This window comes from Cetorhinus maximus, chromosome 17 (assembly GCF_964194155.1).
Source record: "Cetorhinus maximus chromosome 17, sCetMax3.hap1.1, whole genome shotgun sequence".
Lineage (NCBI taxonomy): Eukaryota > Metazoa > Chordata > Chondrichthyes > Lamniformes > Cetorhinidae > Cetorhinus > Cetorhinus maximus.
This window is the reverse complement of record NC_135895.1, coordinates 82924533-82951741: the sequence shown is the minus strand read 5'-3', so window position 1 is coordinate 82951741 and position 27209 is coordinate 82924533. Positions and strand designations below refer to the sequence as shown.

The 27209-nt window shown below is 41.2% G+C and overlaps 1 protein-coding gene across 3 annotated transcripts in view; it reads left to right on the top strand.

Annotated features, from left to right (window-relative positions):
* Positions 1–27209, top strand: part of atf6 (activating transcription factor 6) — a 367278-nt gene that overhangs the window by 126891 nt on the left and 213178 nt on the right. For all 3 annotated transcript variants that reach the window (XM_078561554.1, XM_078561552.1, XM_078561553.1), the window contains 3 exons: positions 11876–11986; positions 14884–14983; positions 26880–26947. In XM_078561554.1, coding sequence (XP_078417680.1) covers positions 11876–11986; positions 14884–14983; positions 26880–26947 — 279 coding nt within the window. The remainder of the gene's footprint in view (positions 1–11875; positions 11987–14883; positions 14984–26879; positions 26948–27209) is intronic.

The window sequence follows — 27209 nt, the reverse complement described above, 5'->3', positions numbered from 1 at the left end:
GTTTTGCTCGGGCTCCTTGATGGCACACTTGGGCAAATGCTGCCTTGATGTCAAGGGCAATCACTCTCAGCTCGCCTCTGGAATTTGGCTCATTTGTCCATGTTTGGACCAAGGCTGTAATGAGGTCAGGAGCTGAGTGGCTCTGGTGGAACCCAAACTGGGCGTCACTGTGCAAGTTATTACTGGGGACGTGCCGTTGATAGCGCTGTCAACAACCCCTTCCATCATTTTGCTGATGATCGAGAGTAGACCGATGGGGCAGCAGTTGGCTGGGTTGGATCTGTCCTGCTTTTTGTGGACAGGACACGTCTAGGCAATTTTCCACTTTACCAGGTAGATGCCAGTGTTGTAGCTGAAATGGAACAACTTGGCTAGGGATGTGGCTAGTCCAGGAGTGCAAGTCATCAGCACTATAGCCGGAATGTTGTCAGGGCCCATAGCTTTAGCAGTATCCAGTGCCTTCAGCTGTTTCTTGATACCCTGTGGCGTGAATTGAATTGGTTGAAGACTGGCACCTGTGATGCTGGGGATAATGAGAAAGTTCTTCAGTTAAACAGTTGTGAATCTTTGGGATTCTCTACCCCAATGTGTTGTGGATGTGCCATCATTGAACATGTTTAAGGGTCAGATAGATAGATTTTTGTTGTCTCAGGGAATGAAGAGATATTGGGAACAGGCAGGAAAGTGGAATTGAAGCCTGAGATCAGTCATGAGTGAGGCTCAATGGGCAATGTGGTCTTCTGCTCCACTTTGCATTTCTTATTCTCCTTCACTGGATGTGCAGTCCTGACTTTATCGTTGGGATATTATGGGATACCGCTTGTATAAATTCTGCTCCTTCACTCACCATCTCCTCACTTGGCTTTCAGTCCCGACAGGAAGTGTACCAGCTGTGGAAGAGGAGGAAGAGAGAATGGGTAGAGTGGGTGGGCTTTCTGAAGGCTCGAACATCCAATCAGGGACACAAATGGATTGAAATCTCACTCATAATTATCATGTCAATCATTCTACTCACCATTCCCGGAGATGGGAGTGGGCTTGATCTTCCCTCAGAGACATATTTTGAGATTCAGCCACTGTTAAATGCTGGTCCTGGTGAGACCTGATTCACTTTCCCACTGACTGCCTCTTGGCCCTGCCACAAATTGAGGGCAGTCTTAATTTCTAAGGACTGTGGTTTTGGAGTTGATGTAAGAGGGTGTTAAAATGATGAGTTTTTTTAGTATGAAGGCAGATTCCGATTCCAGTCTCAATATTGACGATCCACCTACCTCCAAAGTTTGGGATTTCTGAATTGAATGAGGGTGGGTCAATATGACATAGTGGTGCTCTCATGGAGAACTGGCACGAATGTCAATGTATAAACATAATGAATTAGCAGCAGGAGTAAGTCACTCAGCCCCTTAAGGCTGCTCCGCCATTCAATAAGTTCATGGCTGACCTGATTGTAACCTCAACTCCATGCTCCTGCCTACCCCCGATAACCTTTCACCAATTTGCTTATCAAGAATCTATCTATCTCTGCCTTAAAAATATTCCAAGACTCTGCTTCCACCACCTTTTGAGGAAGAGAGTACCAAAGACTCAAGATTCTGAAAAAAAATTTCTCCTCATCTCTGCCTTTAGTGGACAACTGCTTATTTTTAAATACTGACCCCTAGTTCTATATTCACCCACAAGACAAAACATCCTCTCCACATCAACCCTATCAAGACCTCTCAGGATCTTATTTGTTTCAATTAAGTTGCCTCTTACTCTTCTAAACTCCAGCAGATACAAGCCTAACCTACCCAACCTTTCCTCAAAAGACAACCCGCCCAATCCAGGTATTAGCCCAGGAAAGCTTCTCTGAACCGTTTCCACGCATTTACATCTTTAAATAAGGAGACCAATACTGTACACAGCACTCCAGGTGTGGTCTCACCAGTGCCCTGTACAACTGAAGCATAACCTCTCTACTTTTGTATTCAATTCCCCTCACAATAAACAATAACATTCTATTAGCTTGGCTAATTATTTGCTGTACATGCACCATAACCTTTTGCGATTCATGCACTAGGACACCCAGATCCCTCTGCATCTCAGAGCTCTGCAATCTTTCAACATTTAGATAATATGCTTCTGTTTTGACCACAGTCGGTATTAATTGCTGCGCAAACCAAATCCCAGAGGGAAACTTGGCTTACGGGCCACAACCTTTTTTTTGTACTCTGATAATGAGAAGACAACGTACCAATCTAAGCCTAGTAAGAGGTTCAGTAACATTTGGCTTTTTTAAAATTATAAGTAAAAATTTTATTAACAAAAAAAAAGAAAAAGTAAGCACATAAAATTACAGTTAGACAATTAAGATTAGTCTTAAAAAACATTCCACCAAAAACACTCCACTTGGTCAAACCCGCAAGTAAACACCTTCCAGGTAACACTTCCTTATAGATACTTAAATCTGACATCCAGTTATCTTACGCAAGGCAAACTGTTATAGCTTTAATAAAGGTGTACCACATGACCATTGCCCTCTTCCACTCTGCAGCGGAATCCACTTAAGAATAAAACTGCTTGCTGCAGCCCAAGACTTTTCTGGCTTGACTGGATAGGTGATTCAAACTGCATCCTTTTCCAGCCCAGAGCTCCAACTATCTCACAGCTCAAACAGCTCCAGCTATTTCCTGTCAGCTGCAGCTATCTCTCGCTATCTCTAGCTCAACAGCTATCCACAATAAATCTAATATACCTTTTACCTCTTTCATCTCAGTCCCATTGTTGTCATATCCCTTTGAAACTCAAATCCTTCCAAATATAAAATGTGTCATCTTTCCATCTTGTCTTTGCTTTTGGGTCAACAAAATATCATATCCCCACTACTTTTTTACTTATGGACTCCTGCATGATGCAAGCATTTTTCCTGTCACCTTTGACTCCCATTTGATATTCAAACAAATGCAAATGTTAGATGTAACCTATTTACTTGTATCTCAGACTTAACACTTCTATCCTTTTCATGTTTTCAAACCCCCAGACAACCTGTGTCTTATCAAAATCTTGACCAGCTTAATTAAATCACACACTCCCAGACATCCAGCCTTCTTTACGGAATAACACAATATTCCCCAAAATATTGAAAAAAATACCATCCATTCTCACACTTCATTTTCATTCCAAAATGGACAGTTTCACATTTTTCCACATTATACCCCATTTGCCAGATCTTTGCCCATCCACTAAACCTATTTATTTCACTTTGTAGCCTCCTTACGTCCCCCTCACAACCTACTTTCCTACCTATCTTTGTGTCATCATCAAATTTAGCAACCATACCTTCGGTCCCTTCATCCAAGTCATTTATATAAATTGTAAAAAGTTGAGGCCCCAGCACTGATTTCTGTGGCACACCACTTGTTACACCTTGCCAAGCAGAAAAAGACCCATTTGTACTTACCCTCTGTTTCCTGTTAGTTAGCTAATCTTCTATCCATGCCAACATGTTAACCGCTGCACTTTTGAGTGTTTAGTTTCCACAAAAACCTTCCACAAGGTACCTTATCAAATGTGACTCCTTCAAAGATCTCCAATAAATCAGTTAACATGATTTCCCTCTCACAAAACCATTTTGAGTCTTACTGTTCACCTTGAATTTATCTAAGTGCCCTGTTATAACGTCTTTGATAGTAGCTCCTAACATTTTCTGGATGACATGTTAAACTAACTGGCCTGTAGTTTTCTGCTTTGTGTCTCCCTTTTTGAATAAAGGAGTTACATTTGTTATTTTCCAATCTAATGGAACCTTCCCCGAATCTAGGCAATTTTGGAAAAGTAAAACCAACGTGTCAACTATCTCACTTCTTTTAAGACCCTAGGATGAAGCCTATCAAGACCCAGGGATTTGTCAGCCCGTAGCACCAACAATTTGCTTAGTACCACTTCTGTGGTGATTGTAATTTTCTTGAGTTCTCCCCTCCCTTCCATTTGCTGATTTATAGCTACTTCTGGGATGTTACTTGTATCCTCTATAGTGAAGACCAATGCAAACTACTTGTTCAATTCATCTACCATCTACTTATTTTTCATTATTAATTCCCCAGATTCACTTTCTATCGGACCAATGCTCACTTGGTTAACCTTACTTTTTAAAAATATCTATAGAAATTCTTAGTATCTGTCTTTATGTAGTTTTCTCTCGTACTCTAATTCCCCCCCCCCCCCCCCCCCCTCAATCTTTTGGTCGTACTTTGCTGTTTTTTATATTTTGTCCAGTCTTCCGACCTGCCATTCATCTTTGTGCAATTATATGCTTTATCTTTAAATTTGATTCGGTCATTAACCTTTTTAGTTAACCATGGATGGTGGGTCCTCCCCTTGGGATTTTTCTTTCTCATAGGAATGTATCTATTCTGTGTATTCTGAAGTATCCCCTTAAATGTCTGCCACTGTATCTCTGTGGACCTATCCCTTAACCTAACCTGCCAGCTCACTTTAACTAGCTCTACTTTGATGCCCTCATAATTGCCCTTATTTAAATTTAAAATACTTGTCTTAGACCCACTCTTCTCTCCCTCAAACTGAATGTAGAATTCAATCACATTATGATTGCTGCTACCAAAGGGCGCCTTCACAATGCGGTCATTAATTAATCCTATCCTGTTGCACAGTATCAGGTCTACTAAAGCCTGCTGTCTGGTTGGTGCCAGAACATGCTGTTCTAAGAAACTATTTAGAAAGCATTCTATGAATCCCTCACTATGCTTTGCCCATCTGATTTTTCTAGTCTTTATGTGGATTAAAATCGCCCGTGACTGTTGCTGTACCTTTTTGACAAGCTCCCATTATTTCTTCTTTTTCCCCTGCCCTACCGTGTGGTTAATATTAGGGGGCCTATACACCATGCCAACAAGTAACTTCTTCCTTTTATCATTCCTCAGTCTCTATCCAGAATGCTTCTACATCGTGGTTTCCTGAACATAGGCCATTCCCCTCTATTTTGCGAATAGCTTTATTAATTAACAGAGTCACCTTTCCACCTTTACCTAATTTTCTGTCCTTCCTAAATGTTAGCTACCCTTCAATTTTCAGGTCCAAATCTGTCATCCTGCAGCCATGTCTCTGCAATGGCTATCAGATTGTACTTAATTATTTTTATTTGCGCTATCAGTTCATTTGTTTTGTTTCAAATGCTACATGCATTCAGATACAGAGCCTTTAGCTTTGTCCTTATATTATTTTTATAACCTCTAGCCTTATCTGTTGATTTGCTCTTAGATTTGTACTCTCTGTCCCTCCCTGTCACTGTCTGTTTATCATTTCTCATATTGGTACCTTTCTCCCTTGTCTTGCCTCTACTCTTTGTTACCACAGCTTCCCAAATTTGATCCCTTGCCCCCGCTATTTCGTTTAAAATCCTCTCTACTATCCTAGATATGCTTTTTAATTTAATGCCTAGCTCTTCATACTCTCTATGCAGGACCTCTTTCCTAGCCTTACCTATGTTGTTGGTACCACTGGATCCTCCTCCTCCCAAAGCAATTTCCTCTCCAGCCCTGATCAGATATCCCGATCCCTGGCACCAGGCAACACAGCTGGCTGGACTCACGCTCTCAACTGCAGAGACAGCATCTACCCCCCTGACTATGCTGTCTCCTATCACTACCACATTCCTCTTCGCTCCCCCCGTTTTAAAGGCATATTTCACCATGGTTCCATGGTCAGTCCGCTCATCCATCTGCAGTCCTCCTTCTCATCCACACAGGTAGCAAGAACTTCATACCTGTTGGACAAAGTCAGGGGCTGAAGCTCCTCCATCACTACATACTGGTTCCCTTTACCTGCCTGACTTGTAGTCACATCCTCCTGTTCCTGACCAGTGACCAGCTTCAAAGTTCTGCCTAACTTAAGGGGAGTGACTGCCTCCTGGAACAAAGTGTCCAGGTAACTTTCCTCCTCCCTGATGTCTTGTAATGTCTGCAACTCAGACTCCAGCTCAGCAACTTGGAGCTGAAGTTGCCTAAGCTGCAGACACTTTATGTCGATGTGGTTATCTGGGATTACAGTGCATTACACAGATCCCACATGGTGTAGTCACGTCACACCACCAGTCCTGCCATTTCCATTCAACCTTATTTACTTAATTTGTCAATTAGTTAATAATTTACCAGATGAAAAAATAGAAAGTTGCACTCACCTAGCTTGGAGACAAGGAAGGAAATTAACCAACCACGAGAGGCTGGAAAAAGGCACGCTTCCTTGTCCCTCTGCACCAAATTCCCACCTGAACCAAATTCTCTCCGTCTCACTCGGGCGCAGTCTGGTGCCTGTGCGCCCCTTTCTACGATGGGTCAACTGGCAGCCTCCTGTGCTGTACCATTCTATGATTCTGAATCTATGAGCTAACAATGTGAAGAAGCATAGTGTTACCATGATGTTGTATTAATCCATGAAGACAAATGGTCATTGAACTAAGTTTAATTATCGCGATAATGTTTATTTCATGTCCTGGAAAATAAAGCAGGCTGGCAATTAGTATCTGGACACGTCTTGGCAAGTGTTCACATGTTCTGCTTTTTTCACTGGAATAGAGATGGGAACTACAAAGGATTATAAGACAGGAATATAAAATTCAGATTGCAAGGGGATATTATTGAAGCACTCACACAGTTAATTATTGAGCAGGTGGGCATACCCTTAAATACCAGATGTTCAGCATTTGCAGATGTGACTTGCACTGCTATAGGTAGGAGAATATCAACAGGGTTGGGGCGCATTGGGGTGAAGGAGAGAGAGAAAGAAAGGGGAGAAGTGAGTTAAAACCACAAAGCATGAATATGCATTTTAATCTAGTAATAGATTACCATGTTGAATAGCTAGCATTAACATGTTTTATTTTGACCAGGAAGGTATTAACCATGTACTGTGGAAAATTAATACATATCCAGTGTGCTCTGGGTCTTAGATATTGAAACAAATTGGATTTCAGTCTGTCTGCAGTCCATTCTCCATGATAGATGAATTAAATCCAAAGGTACTTCAGGATTAAGAGAATTTTGAGGGACACAAGAGATGAATAAGTAGGTGTAACTGACATATGCAAGTGATGGCAAAAGTAATCAGTCATCTAATTAATCAGAACTGGGCAACACTGAATACTAAGTAGCTTTTGTCCATCCAGTTACCACAAGGGCATCAAATATGTAATTGAACTGGAGTCACATGGGTCATGTTGGGTGGAAAATCAAACCAACTTCGGTTTTTACAGCAATTTTGCAGTTTCCATCATGCTAGCCCACAATTTACCAGACTCATTGAATTCAGTTTCATAGCTTGCCATGGTGTTTGAATCTGCGACCCGTTCTGTACCTAGCAGACTTTGTACATTGCAATCAAAAATAAAATTGGAGGGTACCTTTTAAGAATGACCCAATAAGTGAGAACCAACACAGCTTTCAAGAGGGTTGATTTAACTTGAACAACCTCATAAATTTACTTGGAGGTGACATGACACTTTGGTACAGGAGGTGGCGATATGACTGCAAAAGTGGTTACAGTTGAAACTCAGTTCTTTCTGAACCTGGACAGACTCGTGGCCCGAAATGTTGTGTGATATTGTGGTAGCCATGAGACAAATGGGTCCATCTAGGTCAAATAAAATCAGGCTGATCCCCAATGTTGGAGGGGAGAGCTGCAATGCTTCACTTCAAAGATTGAAGTTCTTAAGTTTTGAAACTTGCTCTCTACATTACAGGAGTGACTAAGGTCCAGTGCCTGGCAATGAAATTAAATGACTAGATTCTTGTTTATGGGAAAAATGTTGAACATGTCATCAAGTGCAAACATTCATTGAAACAGCTGAACAGAGTTATTCAAACACTAAGTATCATCACACATGGGCTAAACTGAAAGAATCATCCTGTTGGACTGCTAGTCAATTTGATGATATATTGTGAACTGCTGACAATGCCAGTCACTGTTCTTCATATTGCTATTATTTATAAATCAAGATTAGTTGCTTTAGCCTGTGAAATTTTCAGCTTTGTGATAGTATTCACCATTTAGGAGAGAAATTTGGTAATGTAATCCAATTGGAGATTACAACAGATCATGAGCTCCTTGGATACACAAAGGTTGGAGCTTCTGGATTGCAGAAGACAAGGTTCAGTTGTTGATTTCTTGAAGAAGATCCTGGCTCTGGAAACACTTATCCTTAACTAGTTCCACATTGGGATACTAGCTATTGTAATAATGCATTTGCATTATGGTCTTGTGCACTCAAACGGTGGTTTGGGAAGGTTGTAAGGGTGATCCTTCCTAACTGCTCAGCTCTCAATCTGAGGTGAAATGGGTTGAGTTTGAGGCAACTCCCTGTGTTAAGTATCTTGGTTGAGGAAGAGTAGGATGAGGAGGTAACCTGCCTAACCAGTACCTTGCATTTTGCAGCATACAATTACAGGGAGCAAAGGTAGAGGTGTTGGGGAAGTCATCTCTTTTCCTGGTAATGAATGCACAAATCCAAGCAGATTGAGGTGAAAAGTGTTGGTGACAGACTGCACAGGGGAAAACAATAGGATCTTAATAAAAGCTGCAGTCGGACCAATAACTACCGTAACCTTTCATTATATAGCCAGATATTCTTCCTTGTTCTTCTCACGGAAGAGATGGCTCAGGATGGTGTGTGGTTTTATAGGCACAACAGCCTTCCAGTATCTCATCCAAATGGCTGCTTTTCATGGGCGACTTCAAGTGAACGTTGGTATGCAGTATATTATGGGGGTATCGATCACCATTGTTCCTTCTAATTTTTCTTTGTTGTATACGATCTGTTTGTTGCACTGCGTGGTCCATTGAGATTGCTTCACAACCAGGTATGCTTGCAGCTTAAAGGGAATGTTGGTTGTGCGTTGTCAATTTTTTTCATGTGTTAGGTGTTACATATTGCTGCGTGGCCACGCATCTTTGCAGCTTCGAGGGAACATTGTCAGTCGCCTTGTGGGCACTTTGCAGCAGGGTTTGATGGGTAAACAGCAAGGAGTGGTTGATCTTATTTCTCCCTCTGTTGCTTGCCAGATGATACTGAGAGTAGTTATAAATGTCCATTGCTACACTGGCTCAAATCAGTTGATCATAGTTTGCATCCAGGTTTCCTTATCCATGTGATTCACCACCTCTGCACCTTTTCCTTTTAAGCTACAGGGGGAACCAGAGCTGTTTTGTCTATTTGAGTTTGTATGAGAGAGTAATGGTCATATCATTGGACTAGTAATCCAGAGAATATCAAATCAGATCCTAACGTGGAAGTGGAAAATTTAAATTCAGTTTAAAAAGATCTTGAAGTAAAAAAATCAGTGAAAGTGATCCTGAAGCTGCAGATTGCCATTAACAACTGAATACGTTCACTCATATCTTTTAAAGAAGGCACCCTGCCATATTTATTTGGCCTATGTATGACTCCAGTCCTGATCCCACATGGTTAACTTTTGACTACCCCCCGAATTGCTGCCACCTCCCTATCCCGAGAAAGTCAGCCAGTTGAATTAATCTGATACTGCATCATTTCAAGAAGAAGACCTATCACCATTTTCTCAGCGCAATTTGGGATGAATAATAAAAGCCTGCCTTTTGTCTACATTCTTGGAATGAATAAAGCCAGTGCAATCAACTTTAATGTTTTAGTACATTGGGCCCGTTTATAACTCCAGTTTTTGCTTTGTGTCTCATCAACCCAAGTGTGCCTAAATCTCAGTACTTCAGTTGTTGTGGACCCAATAAGCAACTATTTTAAGTAGGAATATAAGTTTGACTATTTTGTGCTTAATGGCTACTATTTATAAAATTTCTACATCTGTCATCCCTGCTCCAGCAAAAAGCTCTGCTGGCAGCACCGTTCTGTTGACCGCTTAGCGAATAACGCAACAATTATAGGAGTACTTCATACTGTTTGCTCAGGGCATTTTTAATTGTTAATTAAATTGGGTAGGCATTGGATCATTATTTAATGTCCCATCCCCAAACCTTGGCCATATCTTGGTCACATGTGTTTTGCATTAGTTTTCTCAGCTTCAAATCATTAAAAAATATCTTAAAGTTCCAACAACTAAATAACTGAAATTACATTTTGTTTTGGCATTGTGTCCATTTGGTGAGTGACAGGCAAAAGAATGAAAACTCTTTGGGCGCAGTTCACATTGGCTTTCTTTAAATTAATTAGAACTTTCTTATTTGGGGGGGATCAGAAGGATTTGAGTGACTTGGTGATGTTCATTTCACCCATCATTGGAATTTTGTACCGTTAACTAAAACCAATCATTGTAGACTTGATCTCAAGTTATTGGCTCCCTTTTGTGAAGTGATTGTTGAAGCCATAAGAAAATATTTAAGTTGCTTCATATTTTAACTAATTTACCCTTTTGGATACAGCTTTGGCTCATGGTCTTTTTATCAGGTTTATTTAGAAGTAGATTAATAGTTTGCAGATGGCTTTTCTTCGCAGTCAATTATAGAATGATTGAGCACAAAGATATGAAGCTGCCTTGTGTTGTGAGGGTGATGTGTTGTACCACTGACGAAGCCATTGCCACTAAATGACACAGGAAATAGTACAAGTACAGTAGTGTTGCAGGTTACTCAACCAGGTCATCTGACCGCTTAAGCTTCACTTTCTTTTCCTTGATTGCCTCCAGACTTTTGGCTAATGCAGTGGAATCAGTTCTGGCTTAAGTTGATGACTTCAGTCACTATACTTTAGCCAGGGTTTTATTGGCTGTTGCAACAAAGCCAACTGACACATGTGGACCGAGCCACAGCGAATGCAGAAAAGCAAAGTTTAGTTGGCATAATTCATGCAATTCAAATGCTGAAACATGGTCATTCTAGAAGTTTTGGTGTTAGCATAATGTTAGTAGGAATGATTAAATATTTTGATGCAGTCATGTGAATACAGACCAAACTTTGTATTTCAAGTTCCTCATGTCAGGCTACATGGTAAACAAATAAATGATCTCTTAACTCCATTGGAGGGACATGCACTTTCTGTTAACTGTTGGGAAGACAGTAGCATAGTGGTAATGTCACTGGACTAGTAATCCAGAGGCCGATGTGAATTCTCTGGGGACACTGGTTCAAATCCCACCACGGCAGCTGGTGAAATTTGAATTCAGTTAATAAATCTGGAATATAAACGAGGCTCAGTAATGGTGACCTTGATTGTTTTAAAAACCTACCTGGTTCACTGATGCCTTTTTGGCAAGGAAATCTTACCTGGCCGAGCCCACATGTGACTCCAGATCCACAGCTATGTGGTTGACTCTCAATTGGCCTTTGAAATACCTGAGCAAGCCACTCAGAGATGGGCAACAAATGCTGGCCTTGCCAGCGATGCCCACATCCCATTAAAGAACATTTTAAAAAAAAGTGATGGAATTATCTTTTAGTTAAAAGCAATGTGAGTGGAAGTAAAGAGATATATTTTGGCTTTTACTTGAATTTGAGGTCTCCTTAATGGATATGTTATCTGTTTTCATCATATATATGTATATGTGTATATAAGAGAAACATTCTGGGCGGGCGGGGGAAAGATGCGGCTGGTAGGGGGTGGGGTCAGATATCTTTGGAGACAATAGCTGTTGTCTTAACCTGATATGTATCAAGATGTTTAAACCCCTAGAACTACTTTGGATTCGACTTGAATGGTAGAAGAATAGGAAAATGTGGGGTTACAATAAATAGTTTTTGCCAGCGTGATGTGTAAGTTATGACCCCAGTGTTCACTCTGATGTTCACTTATCGTTTGTTCTTTGCTTTAATCAAGTGTTATGAATGCAGATGCGGAGCAAAGAGCATTTTTTTCGCTGAGAACAAGGCCCTTCTAAATTTCATAACCTGCTTCTTTCAGAAATGGGATTTCAATCTCGGAAAAAAAAGACCTGATGGTGGTGAAGAAGGAACCTCTTCTCTTTGTCCAACGAGCATGTCAACCACAAGTTAATAGGACTGAATCACTTAGGTGAGTAGAGAGTAGTTATTGTAAGGAAACCATCACAAGATCTCTGTTTGTTTAAACCATGCAAATGCAAACGGTTTCTTTCAAATTTTTTGGACAAAAATAAGTAAGCACGCACTGTTTGACATATTTTCATACCTGAAAAGCATACTTAACGAATAGAAGGATTATGTCATCAGTACTTAATTGCTGTTTGACTGCTCAGCTGTACAGCATTGTAAGGGCTTCATGTAAGAAGAAGCTGTGCAGATAGAGGGATCTGGCATCAAGCACACTGGATGGTTCATTCCTCCCACATGAATCTTTTAAAATAAAGCTGTGTTCTTTGTGTTTAAGTGTACCACAGATGAATTTTGTGTGCTTGATAGAATGGTACATTTGTGTAGATTGTCCTTTTGTGGTGGTGGGGAGGAGTACTTTGAATTGCAGTGTGTTACAAATATGAGGTTTATTTGTTACCATTTGAAACTGTCCCTTTAATTTAAGGTAAAATGGTGTGGTGAAGGGTGTCATGTGACCTGCTCTGTATTCTGGCTGACGACAAACTTGGGTGACTTGGTTGCTTTCAGGACAGAGAGTCTATAGAAGGGTCCCAAGTCAAGAGACTTCCTGAGAAGATGCAAGACATTCACACCTGTGGACAATGACAAGAATATTTGTGCTGACTGTGTGTAGACTATTAATCTCCCAAGTCCACAGGGAGGTGTTGGGAATGTCAGGTTTTGTAAAAGGTTATACTTTAAACTGTCTATTTAATTCCAAGCTAGAATGGAGTTAGGGCCCAGAGGACAGCTAATTTCTTTCTGGATACAAGGCTAAGGTGATTCATGTTGCCATAGAGCTTGCTTTTAGAAGGGGAAGAGTCCATAGGAAGCTATTATGGTATCAGGCTACAGGGCTTCCTAAGATATCACTGAACTTCACAGATCCAAGTGAGTCTGCAAGAATCTGAGAGAGAGCAGGAGTTAGAGGCAGCTGTTCGTGCGCCTGATGCAGAGAAAATGTTGACCCTATTGTTGACCATGCAGAACATGAATGAGCGTTCGCACTCAGTTTGAAGTGATGGAATTTTTGAGGATATTAAGAAGGCTGGAAGATGTGCATAGCTTGGGCTAGAGAGAAAGAATCTCCAGTGTAACTCACAGTGAAAGTCAGTTCTGGGATTAGAAGTTACCTGGCTGGGAAAGGGAAAAGGAAGCAGATCATCAGGAGTGGAGAACAGCTTTGGGCTGGTTCTGGGAGAATCAAGTGTCTTTTTAAAGGGACAGCATAGTGTGGAATATTCAGTGGTGTTTAAAGTCACATGGGGAATCTTTTTGGAAGCTTAAATTAGAAGTTGCCTACTAAATGGTGTTTATTTATGTTGTTTTTAGTTTGTTTGTAACAGTAAAAGCCTTGAAACTTGAAATCTTGTTTTGTGATTCTTCCAGTCAGTCACTGGAAATTCCAGTATCTTTTTAAAAGTTATTGGTCTCTATGGGGATTGTAACAAATGGATTAAAGGACTTGACTTTCATTACTAATACCTGGATTTGAATTCTGACCGGACAAAGATTAAATTCTTTTTTCAAATATGCAAGTGTCAAATTGAAGAATACCTTTTGGAAATGCTCGCCAACAGATGCTTGTCAACAGATAGCTACCCTTTGTTTGCAGTTGAAAGCGACTTCAGTCCAAGATGGTTGGCCGTAAGCAATAAAAAATTAACCAGCTGTTGTTTGGATTGGGAATGGAATATTGTTGTAATGAGTTTGGAGCAGGGTCAAAAAGGCTTCGCAGCTGGCCTGTCATACTTGTCCTAGGAATGCTTGATGCCTGGTTTTTAAATAAGTAAAGGAAGTCTTTTCCTTGTTGTAGGAGAGCCAAAAAAAGTAACGAATCGCCTTTTCCACCTTGTGTTTGAGTAAACTGACTTAAATGTTTCAAGTGAGCTTGCCCATGCCTGTTGTAGGCAGGAATGCATGAGTGAAGCCAGCTTAGGCCACCCACAATGCAAATGGATTTGCAAAGAACTAGAATGGTCTTCTGTTTTCAAGTATTGTTTTAATAAAAATATGTTTTAATTGAGAACTTCATATTTTGAGTGTGATGGAACTTAAAGCATTGAAGGCGACCATTTGGCTGGCTCATCATGTCTGTGCAGATGCTGTTACACTGGCAGGAGTCTTATTTCCTTCTCTATATTTTCTTGCTTTTCTTCCCTTCCTTCAGCAGCAGTGACTCATTTTACTGCAGAGCTGTCCTGGCTCCCAATTGAACACTAAAATAATGTGGCCCACAGCCCCTTGTAACTATTTATTTTAACTACTTTATTGTTTTTTTTACTTCAGAACCCAAAAGGAATTTAAGTAACTTTGAATGTATTGTGTTCTTCGAGGGGTTTGAGGGGCAACTAAGTGGCTATCTATTGGCAGTAACACCAGCCCCAAGATAGCATTATCCCTGTGGAGCTTGTTCCCTGTGATTCCTGTGAGCGAAGTCTTCCTTGTTGGACTTAACAGTAAATGCATGTTTTAGCAATATGCTGAATAATTCAGCTGATGTTTTTAATGGCTGGCTGTGCATCAACAGAGCTAACCTATTCATCTCCAAGCACACCTATATATCTCTATGCTGTTGCTGTATTAATAGTGTTTTATTGATATTATATACCTAGGCACATGAAATTTATGTAAAATAACCTCTTTAAAAAATGACCTGAGTTAAGATCCCTATGCCTGATTTTACATTATTGAGTGAGTTTGCAGTTGGACCTAGTTAATGAAACAAAGACCATCCATTTTAACCTTGCTTCAACAGCTCCCAGATTGAATGTCCAGTCAAAACTTGTGAAAATCATCCAAATCAGTGCTCCAGTAGCTAATTTCTCATTAAACATTTTGTCCGTTATCTTGGTGTAGGCTAGCAGATGAACTCCGTGGGTGGGTCCATCGACATGAAGTAGTCAGAGTCAAATTGAGAAAAGGATCCAAAATGCTTCATAAAATACGAACTGTGTTGGTAAGTACTTAACATTGACTTCATAATTATATAATAGGGGAAAATTTCTGTTTGTGGATAGTTACAACTTGAGAAATGAGTACATGCCCCATGAATAAAGCCAATGTCAAATTTACTGCTATTGAAGTTACTGCCACTCGTTTGTAGGATAGGGTGGTAGTGATTGGGGTTGGTGGGCATGGATGATGATTTCTGGAGCTGAGTAAGCATCCTAATTCGCAAGTGCCAAGAAGTCCTAGCAATTCTAGATATTTCATGCATCCCCTTCTATGAAGTGCTTAGATTTATGTTTTGAATCTTCTGTTGGTGTGGAATATTGAAGCCCTTTTTTTGGTTTTGGGCCTTTTTTTTTACCTCTTTCACTCAAGCTAATTTGGCCTCTGCATTTTAGGTAACGTGTCTCAGCTCCTCATGGTTTCCTCTTTATCTTCATTGGGCCTTATATCTAGCTAGTTTTTTAATAGCAAGTCCAGGATAACAATCAGAAAGCTGGTATAAATTCCTTTGGCAGCTGCATCTATCTTGTGCCTTTTCAGGAACTTTATTCCATCTTGGAAAAGCCACATTGTGTCACAATATTGGACCTTATCATAGATCACCTGATATTCTACCAATACTGACAGCAAGATATTGTTTTCTATTCTTTTATAGGACCTGGGTGTCACTGGCTAGACCAGCATTTTTACTGCACCATCACTAATTGCCCTTGAGAAGGTGGTGCTGAGCTGCTTTCTGAACTACTGCAGTCCATGTGGCGTTTGTATACCCACACTGCTGTTAGGGAGGGAGTTCCAGGATTTTGACCCAGCGACAGTGAAGGAATGGCAAAAAATTTCCAAGTCAGGATGGTGTGTGACTTGGAGGGCAACTTCGAGGTGGTGGTGTTCCCATGCACCTTCTGCCCTTGTTCTTCTAAGTGGTAGAGGTCACAGGTTTGGAAGATGCTGTCAAAGGAGCCTTGATCACTTCCTGCAATGCATCTTGTAGATGGTGCACACTGCTGCCATTGTGTGTCAGTGGCGGAGGGAATGGATGTTAAAAATGGTGTTTGGGATGCCAATCAAGCGGGCTGCTTTGTTCTGGTTGGTGTCAAGCTTCTGGAGTATTGATGGAGCTGCACTCATCCATCACACTCCTGACTTGTGTCTTGTAGATGGTGGACATGGTTTGGGGAGTCAGGAGGTGAGTTACGCACTGCAGAATTCCCAGCCTCTGACCTGCTCTTTTAGAGACTAATTTATTTGGTTGGCCCAGTTTAGTTTCTGGTCAATGGTACCCCGCCCCTGCCCAAGATATTGATAATGGGGCATTCAGTGATGGTAATGCCATTGAAGTCAAGGGGAGGTGGTTAGATTCTCTGTTGCTGGAGATGGTCATTGCCAGGCACTTGTTACACCATTTGTCAGCCCAAGCCTGGATATTATCCAGGTCTTGCTGCATTTGGACATGGACTGCTTCAGTTTCTGAGGAGTCGCGAATGGTGCTGAACATTGTGCAATCATCAGCAAACATCCCCACTTCTGACCTTATGATGGAAGGAAGGTCATTGATGAAGCAACTGAAGATGGTTGGGCCGAGGGCACTACCCTGAGGAACTCCTGTAGTGATGTCCTGAGGCAAGATTATTAACTTCCAACAACCACAACCATCTTTCTTTGTGCTTAGGCATGACTCCAACCAGTGGAGAGTTTGCCCCTGATTCCCATTGACTCCAGTTTTGCTCGGGCTCTTTGATGCCACACTTGGTCAAATGAGCCCTTGGTGTTAAGGGCAGTCACTCTCTCACAGTCTCACCACTCTCACCTCTCAGAGTCCATTTTGCTCCAATTATTGTCACCTTCTATTCCTTGGCAAGTCAGTTCTCATTCAAGTTAGCTCATTGGCCTTAAATAGTATATCACGCCTCTGAATTGCATTAAAAAGATGGATTGGCCTTAAAATGTTAATTTACTATAATAGACCAAAGCTGCTGTTTCATAGGCTCATTACAGCCTGCATTTCCAGCAACTGACAATGTATTAACTTGGCAACAGCAGATAACGCAGCAATGCAATGGTGCTTTGAAATAACAAGAACTGTTTGTTTGACAGGGCTCATGCTGTTCTGCTGTAGTAATCCTGTAAGTGTAGGTGGGAAGATGGTAGAAGGGAGTAAGCAACAATAAAGAACTGAATTTATGCAGGGTAAAATTGTGTTTTTACAAAAGAGTCATTTAATTTTGGTCCTGAACAAATTTGCTCGTTCTGTGATCAACTGGTTTATCCCCCACCTGCTCTGCAGTTCTATTTCTTTTAATCCGCCTCAGCAAGCAAAATAACACTGCTGGAATTGGCACACTTGGAAAAGGATTGTGGTTTACTCACATGCAGAAATTGTTCAAGAGAATAAACCTTAAGAAAATAGAGAACACCTGTCTGCAGCAAATGTCATGGATCAAAGACCTTTCTGATGAGTTTATGGTTTTGTGGGTGATGGCATAGTGGTATTGTCGCTGGACCAGTAATCCAGAGACCCAGGGTAATGTTCTGGGGACCTGGATTCAAATCCTGTCATGGCAGATGGTGAAATTTGAATTCAGTAAAAATCTGGAATTAAAAGTCTAATGATGACCGTGAAACCATTGTCTATTGTCGTAAAAACCCATCTGGTTCATTAATGTCCTTTAGGGAAGGAAATCTGCTGTCCTTTTCTGGTCTGGCCCACATGTGACTCCAGACCCACAGCAATGTGATTGACTCTTAAATGACCCCTGGACTAGGGAAAATAGGGATGGGTAATAAATGCTGGCCTGGCCAGTGATATCTTCATCCCATGAACGAATAAAAAAAAATCACAGTTTGTTTTCCCTGTTGGCCACGCTTGGAAATTAAGCGCTAAATGTTTTAACTTCTGTGCTGTCACAGCTATTGAATTGCCCTCGCTGATAAAATATTCTAATGCACCAACAGCAGCAAACTTGACATTTTGTTTGTGCAGCAGTGGTACACAACCCAGGGTACAGCTGGACCTCAAAGAAATGGCACTGTTACTCAGCATGGAAGGGAGTAAAAAAAAATGTCCTCTTGTCTTGGCACCGTGGATGTTAGTAGTGCACAGCGCTGCTGCCATTTGGTCGCTCATTGCTCTGTACACTGTGTTGCTGGAGTTTACTACGTTGGTTGTCCATTGCTCTGTACACTGCATGGCTAGAGTTTCCTGTGTCTATTGCTCATTGCTCTGTATGCTATTTGCTGGAGTTTACTATGTATACGCTGAATATGCTGTTCACTGTCGCTTCCTGCTGGTTTTGGACATACAGCCACAGCATCTAGCTGGGCAACCAGTTGTGGTACTAATGGAACCTCGGTAGATGAAGGAATTCTGCCTCCTGGTGAGTATTATTAACCCATTTTGAGGCACCTGCAGCCTTGAACCATTTGAAAAGCAACCACTCTGGAGTTAACTCCTTTACTTGGTGGCAGTTTGCCTTAAAGTTGTAGGTATGAGAAAGCTCCTTTGAGTATAGCCTGATAAGCCACTTGCAATATTGCATCGGACTGCATCTTTTATGAAACCTTAAGAGCACATTATGAAGCTTGTGTGCTTTTTTTGTATTGGTATGGAAAAGTCTTGGAGAGACAAATATCACAACCACGTAAAAGGCGTTTCCTCAAAGCAGTCTGTGAGCTAAGAATTTGTGTACATGTGTATATCTAGCTCCCTTTTAGTTTGTGAGTGATTCAATTTAAAAACAACCCAGTAGCCAAGCTTTATTTGTAAACGAGAAAAAATTAGTTTATTACAAAACAATTGCAGAAAGTTACTTAAGTAAAAGTGATAAAGTTATTAACTAAAATGCAGGCACAAAGATTAAAATGCAGATAAAGAAGAAAGATGCATAAAGATGAGATTTCAAACCTGTCTCTATAAGGTATAGTTGCGGGATTGTTGCTTGAATTCCTTCTTTCCCAAGTGAAGGGGTTGAAACTTGAGTAAAATAAAAGCAAAACACTGCAAATGTGAGAAATCTGAAATAAAATGCTGGAAAAACTCAGCAGGCCTGGTAGCATCTGTGAGGAGAGAAACAAGGTTAAGGTTTCCAGCCCATATGACTCTTCTTCAGAGCTGAGGTTGAGGTTATGTTTAGCAGCTACGTTGGGTTGCGAAGTTGAATAGTTGGGAGTTTTCCTGTCTAGATTGACTCGATAGGAAGAGCAGATGCTGGTATAGAGCAAAGGCTCCTTTCCTCAATGGAAACTGCAGGAACCGACATTTGAAGATTGCCTGGTTACTTCTCAACAGACCAGCGATGATTTTTTCTGAATGCCTTACTCCGTAATTCCCAATGGCAGAGAACCCCAGCTCTCACATGTGGTTCATGGCTGTTTCAGTTGAATGCTGCTATTATCTCCCACTGCCACACAAAATATCTTCTTACAGCTTGGAAAAACTCAGCAGGTCTGGCAGCATCTGCGAAGAGGAACACAGTTAACGCTTCGAGTTCATATGACTCTTCAACAGAACTAAGTAAAAATAGAAAAGAGGTGAAATATAAGCTGTTTTGGGGGGGTGGGGGGGAGGGTGTGGGTGGGACAGGTAGAGCTGGATAGAGGGCCAGTGATAGGTGGAGATAGCCAAAAGATGTCATAGACAAAAGGACAAAGAGGTGTTGGCTATCTCCACCTATCACTGGCCCTCTAAGATGCACTGCAGGAATCCAACAAGGCTGCTTAGGCAGCACCTTCCAAACCCACAACTGTTACCAGAAAGACAGGGGCAGCAGATAGATGGGAACACCACCACCTGGAAGTTCCCCTCCGAGCCACTCACCATCCTGACTTGGAAATATATCGCCATTCCTTCACTGTTGCTGGGTCAAAATCCTGGAACTCCCTCCCTAACAGCATGGTGGTTGTACCTACACCACATGAACTGCAGAGGTTCAAGGAGGCAGCTCACCACCACCTTCTCAAGGGCAATTAGGGATGGGCAATAAATGCTGGCCTGGTCAGCGTCACATCCCATGAATTAATTTTTAAAAAATTTGAGTGTGTTTCATCACTAGTGGTGACTGATTGTGAAGTACACAGGTATGGTAGTTTAATTGGTCCTTTTCTCTCATTTCTCTCCTTTCAACCCTCATTCCATCTTGTTGATGAGATCCACTTCTCACTCACTTGACCCTATTCCTATGAAACCGCTGACTACCCAATTTCCCTTCCTGGCTGCAGATATGAAATACTGCAGATGTTGGAACTCTGAAAATAAAACAGAAAATGCTAGAAATAATAAGCAGGTCAAGCAGCATCTGTAGAGAGAAACTAAGTTAATATTTCAGGTCAGTTATGTCCCTTCTTCAGTCCAAAGTGTTAGCTCCTTTTCTCTCCACAGGTGGTGCATTGACCTGCTGAGTATTTTCAGCATTTTCTGTTTTACCCTCTCCCTGGCTGCTGTGTTAGCTGACCTTATCAACAGTTTTCTCTGTTCAGGTTCTACTCCCTCATTTCAAATCTGCCTTCATCACCCCTCTTCTCAAAAATCAGCCCTTGACCACTCCCCCCCACCCTGTCCTTGCAAATTAAGGCCACACCTCTAACTTTCATTTCCTCTCCAACCAAGTCACAAATGGCATCTAATGTGACTGTGACAAAAATAAACTATTCCTTCTCGTACTTCTTGAATGGTCTGCAGTTTTTGACATGGTTGACCATGAGCTTCTGCTCCAGTGCGTCACCACAATTACCAGCTGGCTGGAACTGCACGTGCCCATTTCCATTTCTAGTTAGCCAGACGGAGCCAGAGCATCACCTGCAGTAACTTCTCTTCCGGCTCCCGTAACATTACCTCTGGTGTCTCCCTCCTATTTCTTATCTAAATGCTGCACCATCAGTTTCCAAATGTTTTTTCTATTCATTCATGGGATATGGGTGCCTCTGGCTTGGCCAGCATTCATTGCCCATTCCTAATTGCCCTTGAGAAGGTGGTGATGAGCTGCCTTTTTGAACTGCTGCAGTCCATATGGTGTAGGTAAACCCACAGTGCTGTTAGTGGGTGGGGGGAGTTCCAGGATTTTGACCCAGCAACAGTGAAGGAATGGGGATACATTTCCAAGTCGGGATGGCAGGTGGCTTGGAGGGGAACTTCCAGGTGGCTCTGTTCTTATGTGTCTGCTGCCCATGTCCTTCTAGATGGTAGCGGTCGTGGGTTTGGACTGTGCTGTCTCGCGAGCTGAAGGCAAGTAAGCAGTCAATTCCCTGCTCTACCCCATGTACATCTCTCTTGTTCCCTCCACTCTCTCTAAACTGTAAGACCGCTGTCCGACATCTACTAATGGATGAGCTGAAATTCACTCCAGTTAAATATTGCGAAGTTAGAACCCATTGTCTTTGCACCAGTAATGAACTCTGTTCCCTCACCACCAGCATCATCCCTCTTGCAGGAAACTTTCTGAGACTCCAGATTGTTTGCAGCCTTGGTGTGCTGTTTGCCCTGCGATCCTTGTGCTCCACCAATTCTGGCCTCTTCAGCTTTCCGGATTTGAATTGCTCCATCATTGGCAGCCATGCCTTCAGCTGCTGAAGCTTATGCTCTGGAATTCCCTCCATAAATCACTTCCTTCTTTTAAGATGCTTCTTAAAATCTAGTTCTTTGATCAAGCAATTGGTGATTTGGCCAATTATCTCTTTACATGCTCATGCCTTGTCAAATTTTGTTAATTGTTGTCAAGAGCCTTGGAATGTTTGTCATGTTAAAGGTGCTATAAAAATGCAAGTTGTCATTGTTTCTTATTGTCTCAGCCGCATAGCTAGGATAGAGGCCAGTGTATTTGAAAACAGAGCAGAGTCAGCAGTTTTGTCCAAGGGAACATTGTCACCTGATTTTCAATGCCCATCCAATTATTTCCTTTTACATTGTCTATTTCTCTTAAATTTAGAGGCTATTTCCACACTTTGTATATACTATTATACTGTAAACTTGAGTAACATAAATATATTGGTTTTTCATGACAATTGGGTTACACATCTGAGAATATGACAAATCTAACTGACACAATCTGGTAACTTGGGGTCAATTGGTTAGATAAGTGCATTTTTCAACGCTAAGGCGAACCATCGACTGAACTTCCTTTAATGACTCTAAATGTTACTGCATTTCTTACTTTAAGCTTATCTGAAAAGCATGACGAGCAAGACATCTGCTTCCCCTGGCCGGATTCAGGTGTGTGAGATTCTAAAAACTTTTGGTGCAATCACCAAAAGGCGATGTTGTAATGGGATAATTCATCTGGGAGAGGCAGAGAGTGAGCAATCACAATGTGATTTTCCTGTTGGAAACTACCCCTCCTGTTCACTGGTGATGAAACATTGAAAGAAAGAGCTTGGATTTATATTGTGTCTTTCACAACATTTGAATGTCCCAAAGCCAGTAAAATTTTGTCACCGTTAAAAAAGCCAGTAGCCACTTTGCATATGGCAAGATCTTGCAAACTGCAACTTGATGATCTCTTTTAGTTGTGTTGGCTGAGGACTAAATATTGGACAAGATGCAGGGTAACAGTACCTTCGCTCTGCTCCACTGTAGGCCCACAGGATCTTTTATGTTCACTTGAAAGGGCAGATGGGGCTTCAATTTAATGTCTCATATGAAAGATGTCACCTCTGACAGCACAGTACGTCCTCAGATCTGCACTAGAGTGCCAGCTTGTCTCTGGAATGGGACTTCAACCCACTGTCTTCTGATTGAGGTGTAAGTGTTTCCAACTTAATCACAACCTAGTGTCAAGTCCGAATGCTGGTCTTGTTTGGGCTAAAGAGGGCACATGATGTGCACAATGAGGAGTTTAGAGGATAGGGGAACTGAATCTGAAAGCAAATTGCACTTTACAAAACACTGTCGGCTTTCAGCAGGCCCCTTGACTTGGGTGTAATGAATGTGCACACTGTGCTGTGAGGTGTTTGTGCAGTAAGAATAACAAAACTTAATAGTGACTATGTATGAAAGAAAACAAAATCATTTGTCCGTGGAGAAAACTTTGTGTGAAGCTGTTCCAAAAAGGAATGAGTTTTTTCCATTGACAGTTAACGTAGCCTGAGACTTGAGGTAAAAGATAGGAATGGAAGGAGTCTGTGCAAACTCACCACATTCCTCTTTGTGCAGTCACATACGCTTTTATCTTCCAAAGTGACCATTGTGCCTCGTTGCTGCTCATAAACAACAGAGGCCATTTCATTATTTAAGAATCTGTTTGAGGGAACCTTGCTCATGTGGTGTCTGTTACCTATTTTGTTTGTGAGAGTTTCACATTCATTCTTCAGGTATCCAGAAATCGTGCACTAGATAGTTTTATTTCCAAATTGAAAGAACATTTTAGTGCCAACTGTGACCCGGACTTCATCGAATCTGTTTTGTGAATATCAAAAGATTACCTAATGGGAGAGCTAATTCTGAGCATTACACCATGCCCCGTTGTCCATGTCTATGCATGGAGCCAAAGTAATCAAAGTTAAATTAAACCTTTGTCAGTGATGGTTACCAGTTAGTGTCAACATTATAATGTACCATGAAATCAATCTCTTTATTTTCAACACTCTGAATTCTTTTAATTTTATCTTTGTGTTGAAGCCCTGAACTGGTTCCAAATTGTGAGACCATGACAAAGTCCTGTGACATAACTGTCCTTTCTTCGAAAATTTCCCTTCCCCAAGAGGTGTAAAGAAGGCTGTTGAATCCACTTCACCTCACCCATTTACATTGTATTTAATGGCAAAGTGAAGTGTGATCAGCACTAAACATGACATAGTCCTTGTGGTTATAAAGCTAAAAATCAATGTGGACTTAACATGTCACTGTATATCTGTAAACCATTTTTATACCTGCAATCAATTTTGCATTATGTTTTTCTTTTTCTCTCTTTGATTTTTTCCATCTGAATCTTTGTCAGCTACTTGCCTCATTGAATTGGTAACTGTAATTCAGAAATGGCAATAAAAATGGATATTGTGTACTGTCCATTTCACGGCACTTGATGTGAGTTTCAAAAGGACAAGAGGACATTCAAACTCTGAATTAACAATGTACTAAGTTGAAACCAAAATGTATAAGCTTACTCATCTGACCTCAAATAACAGCTACCTCATAAACTCGTTTCTTAATCTGTCACAGTTTGTCCTAAATGTGGCAACATTGCTGGAAAGGATTGGCATGTAATTTTTCTGAACAACTGGCCTTAAAAGCTTGATTTCAGATCACTGAAAACACAATTCTCCGTTCCTTGTTCCCAAGCTTAAAAATGAGCTTAGAGGCAAAAGTTAAATCAAAAATGTTGTAATTTAGGTCATTGTTGGAACAGTTCAGTCAAGTTGTAAGAGGTGAAATTGGGTTGTCGTGGACATGGTGTATAAGTCAACCGTGAAAATCTTCCCAAAAACGGGGGTCAACTTGTACGTCAAGTATAACATGTGAACCGCTGGTGTAGGTGGTCACTATTTGAAATGTGAAAAAAAAATGACACAGCTAATTCAAATTAAATCAATGCGACAGGTTTTAGTGCATGAATTAATTCCACAAGGATACCTTTAACCACTATCAGAACATTTCAGAAACCATCAAATCTATGGTTTTCGGCATCCTACGCAAAAAAAGTTCATCAAGTTCATTCAGTCACTTTGGCTATGGCATCATCAAAAGGATCTCACCCTGGATCAGATGTGGCACTTTCAGTTTTGGAATTAACCCTCCACAACAAATCAATTCAATGGCTGGAGAGGAAGATGGATATTCCACATTTTTTGAATGATTTAATGATTATCTGGGCTTTAAGAGCATCCCATGATTTGATGATGAAACCACACAAATCAAGGGAGGCAGCATGCACATTACCACTGTTTGTGAAGGTTTATTTTCCATCATTCTCCATCAACCATCCATTTATTCCATTTGACATGGACATGATCCTGGAACGGCTTGTTGAGCCACATATCCCAAGTTTAAAATAACGAATGCTAGACCCTCCCACCCCCGCCGGTTTACCTGTAATGTGGGTGTTATTGCTTCGCAGGTGCCACTTGATCTCATTGGTTATATGGGATCTGAACATACTCCACACCAATAAGTTGCATTCTTTGCATAGTCCCCAGGGATGCCTATTCTACACATTATCAATCCACAAGTTCACTCCATCCTCATCCATCCAACCATTGTCATGGACATGCACAAAACCTCTGCGGATGTCTTGATTTTCAGCATGTTTTTACATTTGAAAATTACCGTAGGCTTTAATTTTGTTCCATTGGCCGTGCAGGCTAGTGCCACCAAGAATCTTGTCTTCTCATGTCCCGTGGTATTTACTACAAATGTTTTTGAATCTTTCCACTCCACAGTTCGGCTGTTGGGTATATTGAAATTGATGGGTGTTTCATCTATTTTGCTGATGTGGCATAGTGGGTATCAATGTTTTTGCCACTGTCTGATAATCAGTAATTGGAAACTGGTAACTTTGGCACTGAGGTCTTTTGGTAGTCTCTGAGTAATCTTGGTCTTCTGCAACAACACTAGAGGTAGTTGTCCATAAAGTAATTATACCAACTAGCTGTTGCCCTGAAATCTTTACTCAACTCAGGGTTTGATTTGGCCCATTTAAGTGCATGTACATACGCATTCCATTTCTGGTGATGATGTAACCATTCTGACAATTTTTGAGGACTTTTTCCAATACATACTCCTCAAGATCAGGCCAGTGACTGGTCCCTTTTCTCATGGCGCATTTGGTCGTAGGCATCTTCTTCAGGATGGATTCCTTCTTATTCCATTCTCATGCCAGTTTTTCATTAACGCCTAATTCCCTTGCTGCAGCATAGTTATTTGATGAGTTAGCAAATGTTACGACATTTAGCTTGAAACCATCAGCATAATTTTTCTCTTTTGCTGGAGGGCCCATTTATGTTTTTCGTTTGTCGTGTGCAGTCTGCTCTGTGTGGGCACGATTTAAACTCCTGCACATCATCTCTGCAACATAGCCTGTTTCACCTGCTTGATTCAAGGTGAGTAAAACATGCATTTCTGAGTTGAAAAATTGAGGCCGGCTCCTTATGTGAGTATAGCATTTCATAGAAAAGGGGGGCACATGGGGATCATCTCACATGCTGATTATAGGCCTGAACATGATTTTTGGTGCTGAAAAAATGAGGTCGCCTTAATCGCTGGCCTGGCTTATGCCATGATCTGTGTTGTATGAGAAGCAGTAATAGAATAAGGAGGAATTGTGGCGCAGTGGGTAACAACTCTGCCTCTGAACCAGAAGCTCTGGGTTTGAGTCCCACCTCAGGACTTGATGGCAAAGCAAGATGCATTTTTAACGTGGCCATATAGGTTGTTCATCAACCTGCAAATCCATCCAAAACACTCCAATGGCATTTGGTAAGAGGGGAAAAGATTCCTGGTCAGGCATGTGACGGAAATAAAGTTGGAACCTCTGCCATCACTATCCAGCTCTCTAGTCTGTAACATCCATTTACAAGTGCATGTTGCCACAGCAACTCCATCCATTTGGTCCTCTGTCCATTCATTACTGCTCATTGTGACACGATGTGGTTAAAGATCCAAGTTTCAGGATTATTAGGCTGATTGATGAGTCATAATTCTGCTCATGTGTTCGAGATTTAAGCTTAAATATTTTTGATTCAATTCTCCTCTTTTTCACCCTGCCCCAGCAGAAACTTTTAAACTGAGACAGAATTTGGTAGCTAGATAAGTAGCATCTGTCTCGGAGTAGGCTATGTGGCCCACACTTCTTGGTGTATGAAGTTTCAAATTCTGAGATACTTTCTGATTACTTTTCAGTTGGGTCTCCCATGACTTAGACAGCATCATTTCCACTTTGTAAAAAGTTTTTAATGTAACCACTTCCATTTCTTTACAGAAACCTGCAGATGAGAAGACTGATGTAGCCCAGTATATTACAAGGAAGTACACAGACATTGATGAGAAGTAAGTCATTGTTTTGTGACTGGAATTCTCTGGTAAATTGCTGCTTATGGATCTTTTTCAGCTACAGATGGTTCAATGCATAGGATGAAAGGTTTGAAATTTTCCATTCCCTTCTCTACCCCTCCCTTCCAATTTTAGGGAACATTGGACAATGTTTGAAGCAGAATAACATATAAAGGGGCTTGGAAGGGAACTACGCAGTGAGATCGCACCAGCAGAGATCAAGAAAACCATGCTGGACCAATTGTCCTCTTCCTTTGCT